Source organism: Argentina silus, assembly GCF_951799395.1.
Source record: "Argentina silus genome assembly, chromosome: 16".
In the NCBI taxonomy this organism is placed as follows: Eukaryota; Metazoa; Chordata; class Actinopteri; order Argentiniformes; family Argentinidae; genus Argentina; species Argentina silus.
The window spans coordinates 1,550,945-1,563,974 of NC_139670.1; the positions used below are offsets into that span (position 1 = coordinate 1,550,945).

The following is a 13,030-nucleotide window of genomic DNA, read 5'->3' on the forward strand; positions in this document are numbered from 1 at the left end:
AGCTGGGAGCCCGTGAGGCTGAGGTCCAGGGCATCCCCAGCCCCCCCTCCAGCCCCCCCTCCAGCCCCACCTCCAGCCCCAGCCCCACCTGCCCCACCACCTCCACCTGCCTGGAGGGACGAAGGACTGCGAGTCGTATGCATCCTGCCACAGGGGAACAGAGGGGGAGAGTTGTCATTACAGTTATATAGATATGAACACTGGAGGTTGTTGATTCACACACACACACACACACACACACACACACACACACACACACACACACACACACACACACACACACAGACACACACACACACGCTGTCATTAGTGTGTGTACGTTTGAATCACTCGGTTGACTTAAGTAGCAGATGCAGGGACAATAACACCACTTGCTCGACTCCTCTGCTCTTAGTTGCCCTGGGCAACCGGCAGAGGAGTCACAACTTTCCCTGCAGACTCGGAATCCTTGGGGGGATTCAACCAAAACCGCAGAACAGACACTCCGACATGAGTAGGCACCGTGCTCCAATAACGTTCTTACTGTATATAAATCACTTGAGGTTGCCAGTTCCAACATGATGTAGGCCCAGCTGACTCACTGAAAGTAAGAGTTATGAGTAAATGATGGCCAGGCACGGCTGAGAAGCTGCCTAACCACAGGACACTCACTGTACTTACACTGTTGCAACAGACGATCCTGTGCTAGCTACAACGTTTCTAGGGCATCACTGTGTCTAGGGCATTGCAACATTTGCGAAGGTTGTGCTAAGCAAGGCAAGGGGGGGGGGGGGGGGGGCATTAATGACATTCCAATAATGTTTTACAACAATAACACATCTGTCAAAACTACAGTACAGTGTGGCTAGCCTTGTAGCTTTCTTACCTTGTGGTTGATAGGCTTACAATAGGCTTTTTCTGGGAAATCAGTTTCCAAGTGGTTGTCAAAGATGCCTGGATCGGATTCTTGTTGTGCAGCCCTCCTCGTCTCTGGATCTGTGGCGCACAATCCTGCTGACTGGCGAGCTTAGATTTTAGCCTGCAAAAACTTGGCAGTCAAGAAAATGCTTGTTCCAACGCTAGCTACGGTAAAAAAAAAAAAATTAAAATTAAAAAAAATCCGATATTGTTGTTTACATGATCCTCGCAAAGCAGGTACACCCGAAACCTAGCTAGCTGGCTAGCTCAAGCGGCTGGACTCACAACCGATCCATCCTGAAGTCGCACAGTTGAACTGCTCCGTTCTTCTGTCTCCCCATCATCAAGAGAAGAAAAGTAAAAACGTTGCGCTACAAAGCGAATGCTTGAACCCGTAACCGGCCGCGATCGTCGCGATTGTATCTATCCGCGATGCTCCCGAAAGAAGCTAGAAACTGTCGGATGATACCAAGTTATCACAGCTCCGTAGAAATATTCCGTTTGCTCCATCAACAGAGTAGCAATAATAATAATAACGCAACATCTTCTCTCTGTGGCAACCAGAAAACACAGGAGCTCCGCCCACCGACGACTCTGAATGGCGGTAGAGACACAATGTCCCGTCAACTTGATGATTTGATTGGTGGGAGAGATGTCAGTCAAATGTGCATGGGGCTAACAGGGCGGGGCTCCAGCGAAAGGTTTGGTTGACTTTGCAAGAGGGGGGTGTGTGTGATTTTCTTTCAAAGCAGTTGTCACAAATAGATTGATTGAAGTTCATGGGATTTTTTTTTTTTGTTCACCAGCCTATGCGATTGTGTCAGTAAACAGGGTTACAAAACAGGGTAAAAAACAACAACAGATCCTTATAGTTATTCATACCGTTCAAGATTTATTTCCAAGATTATTACAGTGAAACAGACATAGAAACAACAACGTATTGTAAATGTGCACCTATATATCACAGCCTACTATAAACCAGGCTACAGAATTTTGATCACAAAGTTTCTCTGCCTCTCTTATATTAAGCTTTATTTAACTAGGAAAAGCTCATTGAGACAAAGTTGATTTTGTAAGGGAGACACGGCCAAGGAAGCAGCAGTGGTCTTATGGAATGAGCTCTGAGAACAAGGCATTAGTAATGGCCAGGCCTACATTGCATAGCAGTCGGAATTGGAAATTGGAAATGGAATAATCATATGTTGGTCCTTGTTCAATTGGATTAAAACACCATACACTCTAATTTTCACCATTTACTTCCAGAAACAGTACAAAGAAGCAATGTACAGAAATACCCATCTTCATATTATCTTTTCCTGAACTCAACAACAGCCATCCTCCACATATCTGCCCCTTTGTCCAGAGTGATGTTCTCCGGGAGGGAGTCAAGTCCAGGCAGAGGTTGGAGGCTCTTCTTCTGCTCCAGATGGGTCTCCAGAGTGGACCCGATGCTGTTGGGGGGACAGCAGGGGAGGAGGAGGAGGGGGGGGGGGGGGGGGGGGGAGGAGGAGGAGGAGGAGGAGGAGGAGGGAGGGAGCAACAGTTAGCTTTGGGAATCCATTGTTCTCACCACACGCATTCCTATTCAGTCTCAGGCCCAGCTGGCGTCTCAATAGGGCTGGCCTGTGCCGGGGAGGGGATATCACTTAAGCCCCTTTCCCCTGACAGATGGCCGCCTGGAGGGGTCACCCTCTGGCCCTAGGGGTCAAAGGGCACCTCATCCCAGGGGGATTTCTCTCCCTGTGTGTGAAAGCTAAGGGGAACCCCACATTGTTGTGATTGAAAAGTGTCCATACAAAACAGATTCCTCTACAACATCAAAGTGTGTCAGAATGCTGGTAATCTCAGAAATTTAAGGGGGGCACACTTTCATTCATTCTTTCTTTCTTTCTTTCTTTCTTTCTTTCTTTCTTTCTTTCATTCATTCAACCATTCATTCTTTTTTTCTTTCATTCATTCATTCTTTAATTTATTTTTGAAATCATGGAAATGTCCTATCAACATCAACAAGTCCATGCCTGACCAATGGAGGAAGGGCAATAGACTTCACCTGCTAATCAAACAATGCAAATGCTTTGTAAATAATATGCTTTAGGCATCTGTGAAGCATTTGGCCCCCGCAGATCCTATTCACTCACAAATGGTCAGCGGGGACTTGTTAGTTTTGTCAGTTACAGTTAACGAGAAGGAGAGGTACTGCAACTGTGATGGTGAAGTGTCTCTGACGCGTCCCGGGGTGGTCCAGTACCACGGCCTGGGGTGGTCCAGTGGTCTAGCACCACGGCCTGGGGTGGTCCAGTGGTCTAGCACCACGGCCTGGGGTGGTCCAGTACCACGGCCTGGGGTGGTCCAGTACCACGGCCTGGGGTGGTCCAGTACCACGGCCTGGGGTGGTCCAGTACCACGGCCCGGGGTGGTCCAGTACCGCGTCCTGGGGTGGTCCAGTACCGCGTCCTGGGGTGGTCCAGTACCGCGTCCTGGGGTGGTCCAGTACCGCGTCCTGGGGTGGTCCAGTACCGCGGCCTGGGGTGGTCCAGTACCACGGCCTGGGGTGGTCCAGTACCACGGCCTGGGGTGGTCCAGTACCACGGCCTGGGGTGGTCCAGTACCGCGGCCTGGGGTGGTCCAGTACCGCGGCCTGGGGTGGTCCAGTACCGCGGCCCGGGGTGGTCCAGTACCACGGCCTGGGGTGGTCCAGTGGTCTAGCACCACGGCCTGGGGTGGTCCAGTGGTCTAGCACCACGGCCTGGGGTGGTCCAGTACCACGGCCTGGGGTGGTCCAGTACCACGGCCCGGGGTGGTCCAGTACCACGGCCCGGGGTGGTCCAGTACCACGGCCCGGGGTGGACCAGTACCACGGCCTGGGGTGGTCCAGTGGTCTAGCACCATGGCCTGGGGTGGTCCAGTGGTCTAGCACCACGGCCTGGGGTGGTCCAGTACCACGGCCTGGGGTGGTCCAGTACCACGGCCTGGGGTGGTCCAGTACCACGGCCTGGGGTGGTCCAATGGTCTAGCACCGTGGCCTGGGGTGGTCCAGTGGTCTAGCACCACGGCCTGGGGTGGTCCAGTACCACGGCCTGGGGTGGTCCAGTACCACGGCCTGGGGTGGTCCAATGGTCTAGCACCGTGGCCTGGGGTGGTCCAGTGGTCTAGCACCACGGCCTGGGGTGGTCCAGTACCACGGCCTGGGGTGGTCCAGTACCACGGCCCAGGGTGGTCCAGTACCACGGCCTGGGGTGGTCCAGTGGTCTAGCACCGTGGCCTGGGGTGGTCCAGTGGTCTAGCACCACGGCCTGGGGTGGTCCAGTACCACGGCCTGGGGTGGTCCAGTACCACGGCCCGGGGTGGTCCAGTACCACGGCCCGGGGTGGTCCAGTGGTCTAGCACCACGGCCTGGGGTGGTCCACTGGTCTAGCACCATGGCCTACAGTGCACACGTATGCCTAGGGGTTAGAATCATGGCCTCTCCTCCTTACTTTCCTGTCTCTCCCCACTGTCTCTATCCAATAAAAGATGAAAAATATAAGAGTGGGACTGGGAGTGGCCCCAGTAAAAAAAAAAAAAAAAAAAAAAAAAAAAAAAAAAATTGTGTCTTACTCCCAGTGTGGTTGGTAGTTGTGTTCTGCAGAGGCGTTGCTGGTCTTCAGGAGGAGGACCTCATGCAGCTCCAGGGAGAAGGTGTCCATGTCTGTGACCGTGAGGAAGCCCCTCAGCTCTCTCCTCTCCTCCTCGGACAGCGTCTGACGGAACTCCGCCGGCAGCCTCTGGAATGGATCCTGGAACAGACGATCACAGACAGTAGGAGAGGGGATACATTCTGGTCTGTCCTTCACCCCCACTACCCTCCCTGAACTAACCCTAACCCTAACCCTAACCCTAACCCTAGAGACCTCTTCACCCCCACTACCCTCCCTGTACTAACCCTAACCCTAGAGACCTCTTCACCCCCACTACCCTCCCTGAACTAACCCTACCCCTAACCCTAGAGACCTCTTCACCCCCACTACCCTCCCTGTACTAACCCTAACCCTAGAGACCTCTTCACCCCCACTACCCTCCCTGTACTAACCCTAACTACCCTCCCTGAACTAACCCTAACTACCCTCCCTGAACTAACCCTAACTACCCTCCCTGAACTAACCCTAACTACCCTCCCTGAACTAACCCTAACCCCAACCCTAGAGACCTCTTCACCCCCACTACCCTCCCTGAACTAACCCTAACCCCAACCCTAACCCTAACCCTAGAGACCTCTTCACCCCCACTACCCTCCCTGAACTAACCCTAACCCCAACCCTAACCCTAACCCTAGAGACCTCTTCACCCCCACTACCCTCCCTGAACTAACCCTAACCCCAACCCTAGAGACCTCTTCACCCCCACTACCCTCCCTGAACTAACCCTAACCCTAGAGACCTCTTCACCCCCACTACCCTCCCTGAACTAACCCTAACCCCAACCCTAGAGACCTCTTCACCCCCACTACCCTCCCTGAACTAACCCTAACCCTAGAGACCTCTTCACCCCCACCACCCTCCCTGAACTAACCCTAACCCTAGAGACCTCTTCACCCCCACTACCCTCCCTGAACTAACCCTAACCCTAGAGACCTCTTCACCCCCACTACCCTCCCTGAACTAACCCTAACCCTAGAGACCTCTTCACCCCCACTACCCCCCTGTACTAACCCTAACCCTAACCCTAGAGACCTCTTCACCCCCACTACCCTCCCTGAACTAACCCTAACCCTAGAGACCTCTTCACCCCCACTACCCTCCCTGAACTAACCCTAACCCTAACCCTAGAGACCTCTTCACCCCCACTACCCTCCCTGTACTAACCCTAACCCTAGAGACCTCTTCACCCCCACTACCCTCCCTGAACTAACCCTAACCCCAACCCTAGAGACCTCTTCACCCCTACTACCCTCCCTGAACTAACCCTAACCCTAACCCTAGAGACCTCTTCACCCCCACTACCCTCCCTGAACTAACCCCAACCCTAACCCTAGAGACCTCTTCACCCCCACTACCCTCCCTGAACTAACCCTAATCCTAACCCTAGAGACCTCTTCACCCCCACTACCCTCCCTGAACTAACCCTAAACCTAACCCTAGAGACCTCTTCACCCCCACTACCCTCCCTGAACTAACCCTAACCCTAGAGACCTCTTCACCCCCACTACCCTCCCTGAACTAACCCTAACCCTAGAGACCTCTTCACCCCCACTACCCTCCCTGAACTAACCCTAACCCCAACCCTAGAGACCTCTTCACCCCCACTACCCTCCCTGTACTAACCCTAACCCCAACCCTAGAGACCTCTTCACCCCCACTACCCTCCCTGAACTAACCCTAACCCTAGAGACCTCTTCACCCCCACTACCCTCCCTGAACTAACCCTAACCCCAACCCTAGAGACCTCCTCACCCCCACTACCCTCCCTGAACTAACCCTAACCCTAGAGACCTCCTCACCCCCACTACCCCCCTGTACTAACCCTAACCCCAACCCTAGAGACCTCTTCACCCCCACTACCCTCCCTGAACTAACCCTAACCCTAGAGACCTCTTCACCCCCACTACCCTCCCTGAACTAACCCTAACCCTAGAGACCTCTTCACCCCCACTACCCTCCCTGTACTAACCCCAACCCTAGAGACCTCTTCACCCCCACTACCCCCCTGTACTAACCCTAACCCTAACCCTAGAGACCTCTTCACCCCCACTACCCTCCCTGTACTAAACCTAACCCTAGAGACCTCTTCACCCCCACTACCCTCCCTGAACTAACCCTAACCCTAGAGACCTCTTCACCCCCACTACCCTCCCTGTACTAACCCTAACCCTAGAGACCTCTTCACCCCCACTACCCTCCCTGAACTAACCCTAACCCCAACCCTAGAGACCTCTTCACCCCCACTACCCTCCCTGTACTAACCCTAACCTCAACCCTAGAGACCTCTTCACCCCCACTACCCTCCCTGAACTAACCCTAACCCCAACCCTTGAGACCTCTTCACCCCCACTACCCTCCCTGTACTAACCCTAACCCTAACCCTAGAGACCTCTTCACCCCCACTACCCTCCCTGAACTAACCCTAACCCTAACCCTAGAGACCTCTTCACCCCCACTACCCTCCCTGTACTAACCCTAACCCTAACCCCAACCCTTGAGACCTCTTCACCCCCACTACCCTCCCTGTACTAACCCTAACCCTAGAGACCTCTTCACCCCCACTACCCTCCCTGTACTAACCCTAACCCCAACCCTTGAGACCTCTTCACCCCCACTACCCTCCCTGTACTAACCCTAACCCTAGAGACCTCTTCACCCCCACTACCCTCCCTGAACTAACCCTAACCCTAGAGACCTCTTCATCCCCACTACCCCCCCTGTACTAACCCTAACCCCAACCCTTGAGACCTCTTCACCCCCACTACCCCCCTGTACTCTCCTGTTAATAAATAATTAATAAATTAAAAAATTAAAAAAATACATATAAATGTAAATGTAAATGTCTGTGTGTCAGAGGGAAATAATATACTTCATAGCTAGCGAACGTCAGAGCTTAAGCTGCTGAAGAGGAGGTGACAACTGCTTTTTTAATTCAATCAACGACAGACATGATTGTGGATAAAAACAGATCCTGAGCCAGATTATGAATATCAAACATCATACTGTAGCTAGTAACATGCATAAGAGCTGGTTAAGCCAATCAGACAACAGAAAGTAATTTTTCATTCTTTTGGATCAACAACTGTTTTTCATCAACGCCTGCTGTGTCCAACGGCACACTTTCCCTGGATTTACGGCTCAGGGAGCCTGCTGGGTCACTGAGGTCACTGGGGTCAATCAGGGGGTCAGCTGGGTGAAAGGGTTGACCCGATGACAAACTAAACCTGGTCATCGAGGCAGAGTTTCACAGAGAGCTTTGGTATTTCCAGGCCTTTTAATGTTATTAAAACTACGGACAGATTCATTTTTATGATCGTTGGGGATCATTATGTCACACACCATTGCCACTTGTTATAATAATAATAATAATAATAATAATAATAATAATAATAGCAATAATAATAATAATAATAATAATAATAATAATAATGTATATCACTTTTCTCAGTACTCAAAGACACTACATTTCATGGAGAGAACAAGAATAGATAGATAAATAATAAGTAAAACAAGAGTACATTATGATGAATCATTATGTTAATTATAATTATGTTAGTTATTGTTATGATTAAGTTATGATTATGAATGTGATATCCAACTGACTTCACACATCTGAGTTATTGGAGATGTGAGATGGGGTGAGATAGGGTGAGATAGGGTGAGATGGGGTGACTCACCTGCTTTCTGCTCACCATCAGCTCAGACTTCCAGCAGGTGAGAAGTTGCCAGGTGAAGGTGCTGTTCTCCAGCCTGCTCTCTCCAAGCGCCTGGGACAGAAAGAGAGAAAGAGAAAGACGGGCAGAAACCGGTGGGTTTGAACAGCGATGGAGACCCGTTTAATGGAGATGGAGATGTCTCTCTGAAAGAATGCTATAAAATGCTAAAATCATTCAGGGCCGAAATAGAAATCAAACAATTAAAATGAGATTAAAGTAGGGATTCTCCGCTTTAACTCAATGTTTTCTTTTGTCAGACTGGTTTCACCATGTAGAAATTACAACCCTTTTAATACATAGTATTATAATATAATATAATATAATTAATACATAGTCCCCCTATTTCAGTGGACCAGTTGAGTTCATTACCGCGACCTGCCCTAGGAGGGGAAGTGATTGGTTGATCTACCTTGGCTACATTGGGGGGGATCTGTGGGCCCATCCTGAGGGAGTCCGTCAGGTAGGCCAGGAGAGAGTCTTGCGGCGTCCCGCCCGTCTTCCCCAGGAGGCGCAGGCCGACCTCCACCACATACACGGCGTCGCAGACATCCGTGTAGGAACGCAACGCCGTCCGTATGGCGCTCCTCACCGAGCCCTTCAGCGGCTCCTGGACCAGAGACAGAACAGCTGTTACCAGAGTGCGCTCAGGGGCGCCGGGCGGGGGAGACCGCTCTCAGAGAATGGAAACAGAGTGGGGGCATGGGTGAAGGAATTTGACCTCTAACAAAATGGCCCCTTCAAATCCCACTGGGAAAACGGCTGTGTGCATACTCAGGCTGGTATTAAATCAGTTTGGCCCGGGTATGAATTCAATACTTTAAAAATTATAATAATATATATATGTTTTAAAGCCTCTAAATTAAGTGCATTTGTGCTTACCTGAGGTATCTTGCCCCTGACCTCCGCAAGTACCACTGAGAAGTCTTGTTGATGTCGGTTCAAGTACTTTGAGGTGTCCTGCAAAATGCCAGACAAGCATGAGTTTGAATGTCAATCTAATCAGACGGTTATTCTTAAGACCTCGCTAAATGTGACAGACATGCCAGATAAGTTTAGTTTAAAATGTAGTGTTTTTTCATCCAGATATGGTGTTGTGGTGTCTTTCTCACCGCCTGGATGAGGGGTTTCCCGGCCAGGAAGCCACGGGCCAGTTGGCCCTGGATCCCCGGCAGGTTATAGCTGCTGTCTGTCGCCTGGCCTTTCCTCAGGGTGTAGTGACAGTGGGCCAACACCAGGGGGAGCAGTTCCCGCTCAGGGTGGCACAGGGTCAACTGTGTCTCTGACACGCCCTCTAGAGGGACAGTGTAGTCACTGCAAGGATGTCACAACAAAGTTTTGATGTCCTCGAAGCTTGTCACAGATCCAAGGCCCGTTTTAACTCATTTTGTGTCGAGGGTGAATAAAGTCGCCCAAACAGTCAACATTCTAGCGTGCCAAGGGTGACTTTATTCACCAAAATGCATAAATTATGATGCTTCATTTATTTCATAGCCAATCAAAGTATTGTTGCTAGGTAAACACCACATAGAACACTCAGGAGGTGAATTATTGGCCAATTAGTGAGTTAATATTTAAACAATGAAATGATTGGTTGATATCTTCAGACGTGGACATTAGGGAGTGGTAACGGACCTGTCGTCATGGTGACCCAGTCTCCGGGCCTCTCTCACCAAGCTGTTGTGAGCCTCGGACAGGAAGTGGACCAGGGTGCGGAGGCAGGACCCAGGCCCGTGTCGGCATGGCGACAGGAACTCACCAGAGCTGTCCATCGTCAACTCCTTTTCACACAGCTTGGGGGCCACCCCCAACTCTGCTGCTGATGATACACACACACACACACACACACACACACACACACACACACACACACACACACACACAAGATAGACACACACACACACACACACACAAAAGATTAAGACACACAGACACACACACACACACACACACACACACAAGATTAAGACACACACACACACACACACACACACACACACACACACACACACACACACAAAAGATAAAGACACACGCACGCACGCACGCACGCACGCACACACAAGAATACAGTATGTCTGCACTCACAATTGTTGGCCACCTCCATCCTGAGACAGTTCCACACCTCCATGAAGATCTTCACTCTCCCAAGCAGTATGTTCTTCGGCTGTCCTGCAGGGGGAGACAACCATTGTATTGCATTGAATGGTGAGAATCAAATCACATCAAACAACCCAGCATGCTCTCCTCCTTCAAACAATCCCTCAAAACCCATCTTTCTAAACTTGCTTTTAATCTTTAACTATTTCTATTGTTGTTTTTACTGACTGTGCTTTTGTTTTACTTTTTATTTATCTATTCTTGTTCTCTCCATGAAATGTAGTGTCTTTGAGTACTTAGAAAAGCACTATACAAAATAAATGCATTATTATTGTTATTATTATTGTTGTTATTATTATTATTATTATTATTATTATTATTATTATTATTATAGTGCATTCATCCTTCATGTCATTAGAGTAATCATGTTGACGCACCTGCTGGTATCTGCTGCAGCACCTGAGTGATACTCTGAGACTTCAGCTCCACCGCCACAGGAAATACCCTCAATAGATCTGACTGTAACACTGCCAGCTCTGGCAGAAGGCTGAGCTGTCTCACACACTGCATCTAGAGAGGATACACACACACACACACACACACACACACACACACACACACACACACACACACACACACACACACACAAACATGCTAAAACACACAAACAGGCATGGTACCTCAGTACTCAGAGGAAGCAATGTTCATTAGAACCAATAGACCCAAATGTCGGCCATAGAAACGGAATGTCCTCTTTTGAACCAGATATCCCCCACCCATCAGGTCCCAGTTACCTTCCTGAGGAAGAGGGACAGCAAGGGGACAGAGGTGTCTCCCTGAGCCTGGTCCACCAGCTGGGAGAAGCGGTCGACGGTCAGGGTCTCCGGCAGGCTCCAGAAGGAGGAGTGGTGTGTGGGGCAGGAGGAGGGCAGGGGCAGCATGGGCCGGGGGTCCCCATTGAGGAGCCTCATCAGAGGGCTTCCTCCCAGCTTGTCGTCAGCACTGATCTGGTCCTGGGCCGCTGTCAGCTTGTTGTTCAGACGCTGGGGCACCAAGGACCAAGGAGAGGGTTTGTAGGTTTAACAAATGTTTTTGGTGGCGAACCTCAGAGCAGTAAAGTAGGTAATTAGAAAGGCTTTTTAATTCATTTAGTGCCGAGGGTGAATAAAGTCGCCCAAATTGTCAATATTCTAGAGTGCCAAGGGTGACTTTATTCACCAGAAATGCATAAATTATGATGCTTCATTTTGTAGCCAATCAAAGTGTTGTTGCTAGGTAGACATCACATAGAACACTTGGAACTCTAGGTGGTGAGTGTTCCGGAATTCTTTGGCAGTTGGTGAGTTCACATGTTTCAGATCCTCACCTGGACGATGGGGTTGATGACATCTTCACACACCAGTTTCTCCCACTGTTGACGTCCAGTTCGCGAGGACAGGTCAGGTCTCGTGTGGCGAGAGCCTGTTTCAGCATTCAGGGGGAAAAGTGTCAGAAACTGAAACCATCTGTTCTGGGGCCGCAATGATGAACGAGGAATGGTAGCTGCCTGGTTGTTTTTATAGGTACATTTCCACTAGGAGCATTTTCAAAAGTTGAAATAATGCAACATAATTTGTAAATACAAAATGGAGGACAGGCGTCATCACCAGTGAATTCTAGACAGGCGTTGAGGACCAGATGAACTGTGACGGCCGTGTTGTCCTGGTTCTGATCCAGTGTCCGACCCAGAACTTCCATGTCCTTCTCAAGGTGACTCCACAGGAACTGAAGGACGTTATGGACTCTGGGGTGTATCATGTTACTGACTCCCTGCAAAGAAACACAAAAAGATCTACGATTATCGTCATGAAATATATCAATACAGCCACGGTTCTTCTTGTGTTACACATTTCAACATGATATTTGTTTTTAAATGGGAAATGGACTTGGACTACTACATGTAAATGCCAGAAGCCTAATCAATAAAATTTACTTTATCAATACATGGGCTCAGCAGGCAAACCCAGACATTTTTATGATCTCTGAAACATGGCTAAATTTGATGATGTGTCCTTAAATGGTTATACCACATTAAGGACAGACAGAGAAGGGAGAGGGCGAGGTGTGGCTATTTTTGTCAAAAACTGTTTTACTGAACCTGTTCTGCTGTCCTCCACTGTCCCAGCCTCACACCCAAGCCTCACCTGCTGATTTCTTATGGTTCCTTGCAGCATGGCCAGGTGAGTGAGCAGTCGGAGGACACAGGACTGGGCTAGTGGCATCTGTCTCTCTGGGGCTTCCGCCCTCCTGTTGGCCTCTCCCAAAATGTGCCCAGTCCGAGTCTGATCCCCAACCCTACAGGCCAAACACACGTTAAATTGAGCTGATCTTAAAATGGATTGATGAAATGTGGAAAATACATAAATATATATTAAATACATCTCCTCAACGGTATGTAGGTGTATATAGTTAGGAAAAATACCTTTCTGCAGGTCTAAATCCAGACACAGGAATATGATTTTGACCACCAACTGGAACGCCACAGTCCGGGCATTTTGATGTTGCCACTGGTTTTCCACACTGAGAAAGAGAAGAAGAAGAAGAAGAAGAAGAAGAAGAAGAAGAAGAGTCTCAGACAGGTTATCGAGAGAACATGGCAATGTT

At 49.7% G+C, this 13,030-nt stretch overlaps 2 protein-coding genes across 4 annotated transcripts in view; both read right to left on the bottom strand.

The window, feature by feature from the left end:
* The window catches only part of cep131 (centrosomal protein 131), a gene marked incomplete at its 5' end in the record, with an annotated part of 22,161 nt that extends 20,923 nt beyond the window's left edge, over positions 1-1,238 (bottom strand). Inside the window, 2 exons of the mRNA XM_083687577.1 lie at positions 1-144; positions 1,183-1,238. The exon at positions 1-144 is cut by the window's left edge and continues 103 nt beyond it. Coding sequence (XP_083543703.1) covers positions 1-144; positions 1,183-1,238 — 200 coding nt within the window. The remainder of the gene's footprint in view (positions 145-1,182) is intronic.
* A 530-nt stretch (positions 1,239-1,768) lies between these two features.
* Positions 1,769-13,030, bottom strand: part of rnf213b (ring finger protein 213b) — a 38,107-nt gene continuing 26,845 nt past the window's right edge. Inside the window, exons 48-61 of one of the 3 annotated variants that reach the window (XM_083687501.1) lie at positions 12,849-12,946; positions 12,571-12,721; positions 12,034-12,196; positions 11,754-11,848; positions 11,182-11,430; positions 10,825-10,957; positions 10,376-10,459; positions 9,923-10,106; positions 9,400-9,601; positions 9,170-9,247; positions 8,700-8,897; positions 8,252-8,341; positions 4,495-4,673; positions 1,769-2,348 (exon numbers count right to left, since the gene is read on the bottom strand). In XM_083687501.1, the coding sequence (XP_083543627.1) occupies positions 2,204-2,348; positions 4,495-4,673; positions 8,252-8,341; positions 8,700-8,897; positions 9,170-9,247; positions 9,400-9,601; positions 9,923-10,106; positions 10,376-10,459; positions 10,825-10,957; positions 11,182-11,430; positions 11,754-11,848; positions 12,034-12,196; positions 12,571-12,721; positions 12,849-12,946 (2,049 nt within the window). In that variant the 3' untranslated portion in view covers positions 1,769-2,203. Of the gene's footprint in view, positions 2,349-4,494; positions 4,674-8,251; positions 8,342-8,699; positions 8,898-9,169; positions 9,248-9,399; positions 9,602-9,922; positions 10,107-10,375; positions 10,460-10,824; positions 10,958-11,181; positions 11,431-11,753; positions 11,852-12,033; positions 12,197-12,570; positions 12,722-12,848; positions 12,947-13,030 lie in introns of all 3 variants that reach the window. The other 2 variants (XM_083687502.1, XM_083687500.1) reach the window with 2 other exon arrangements.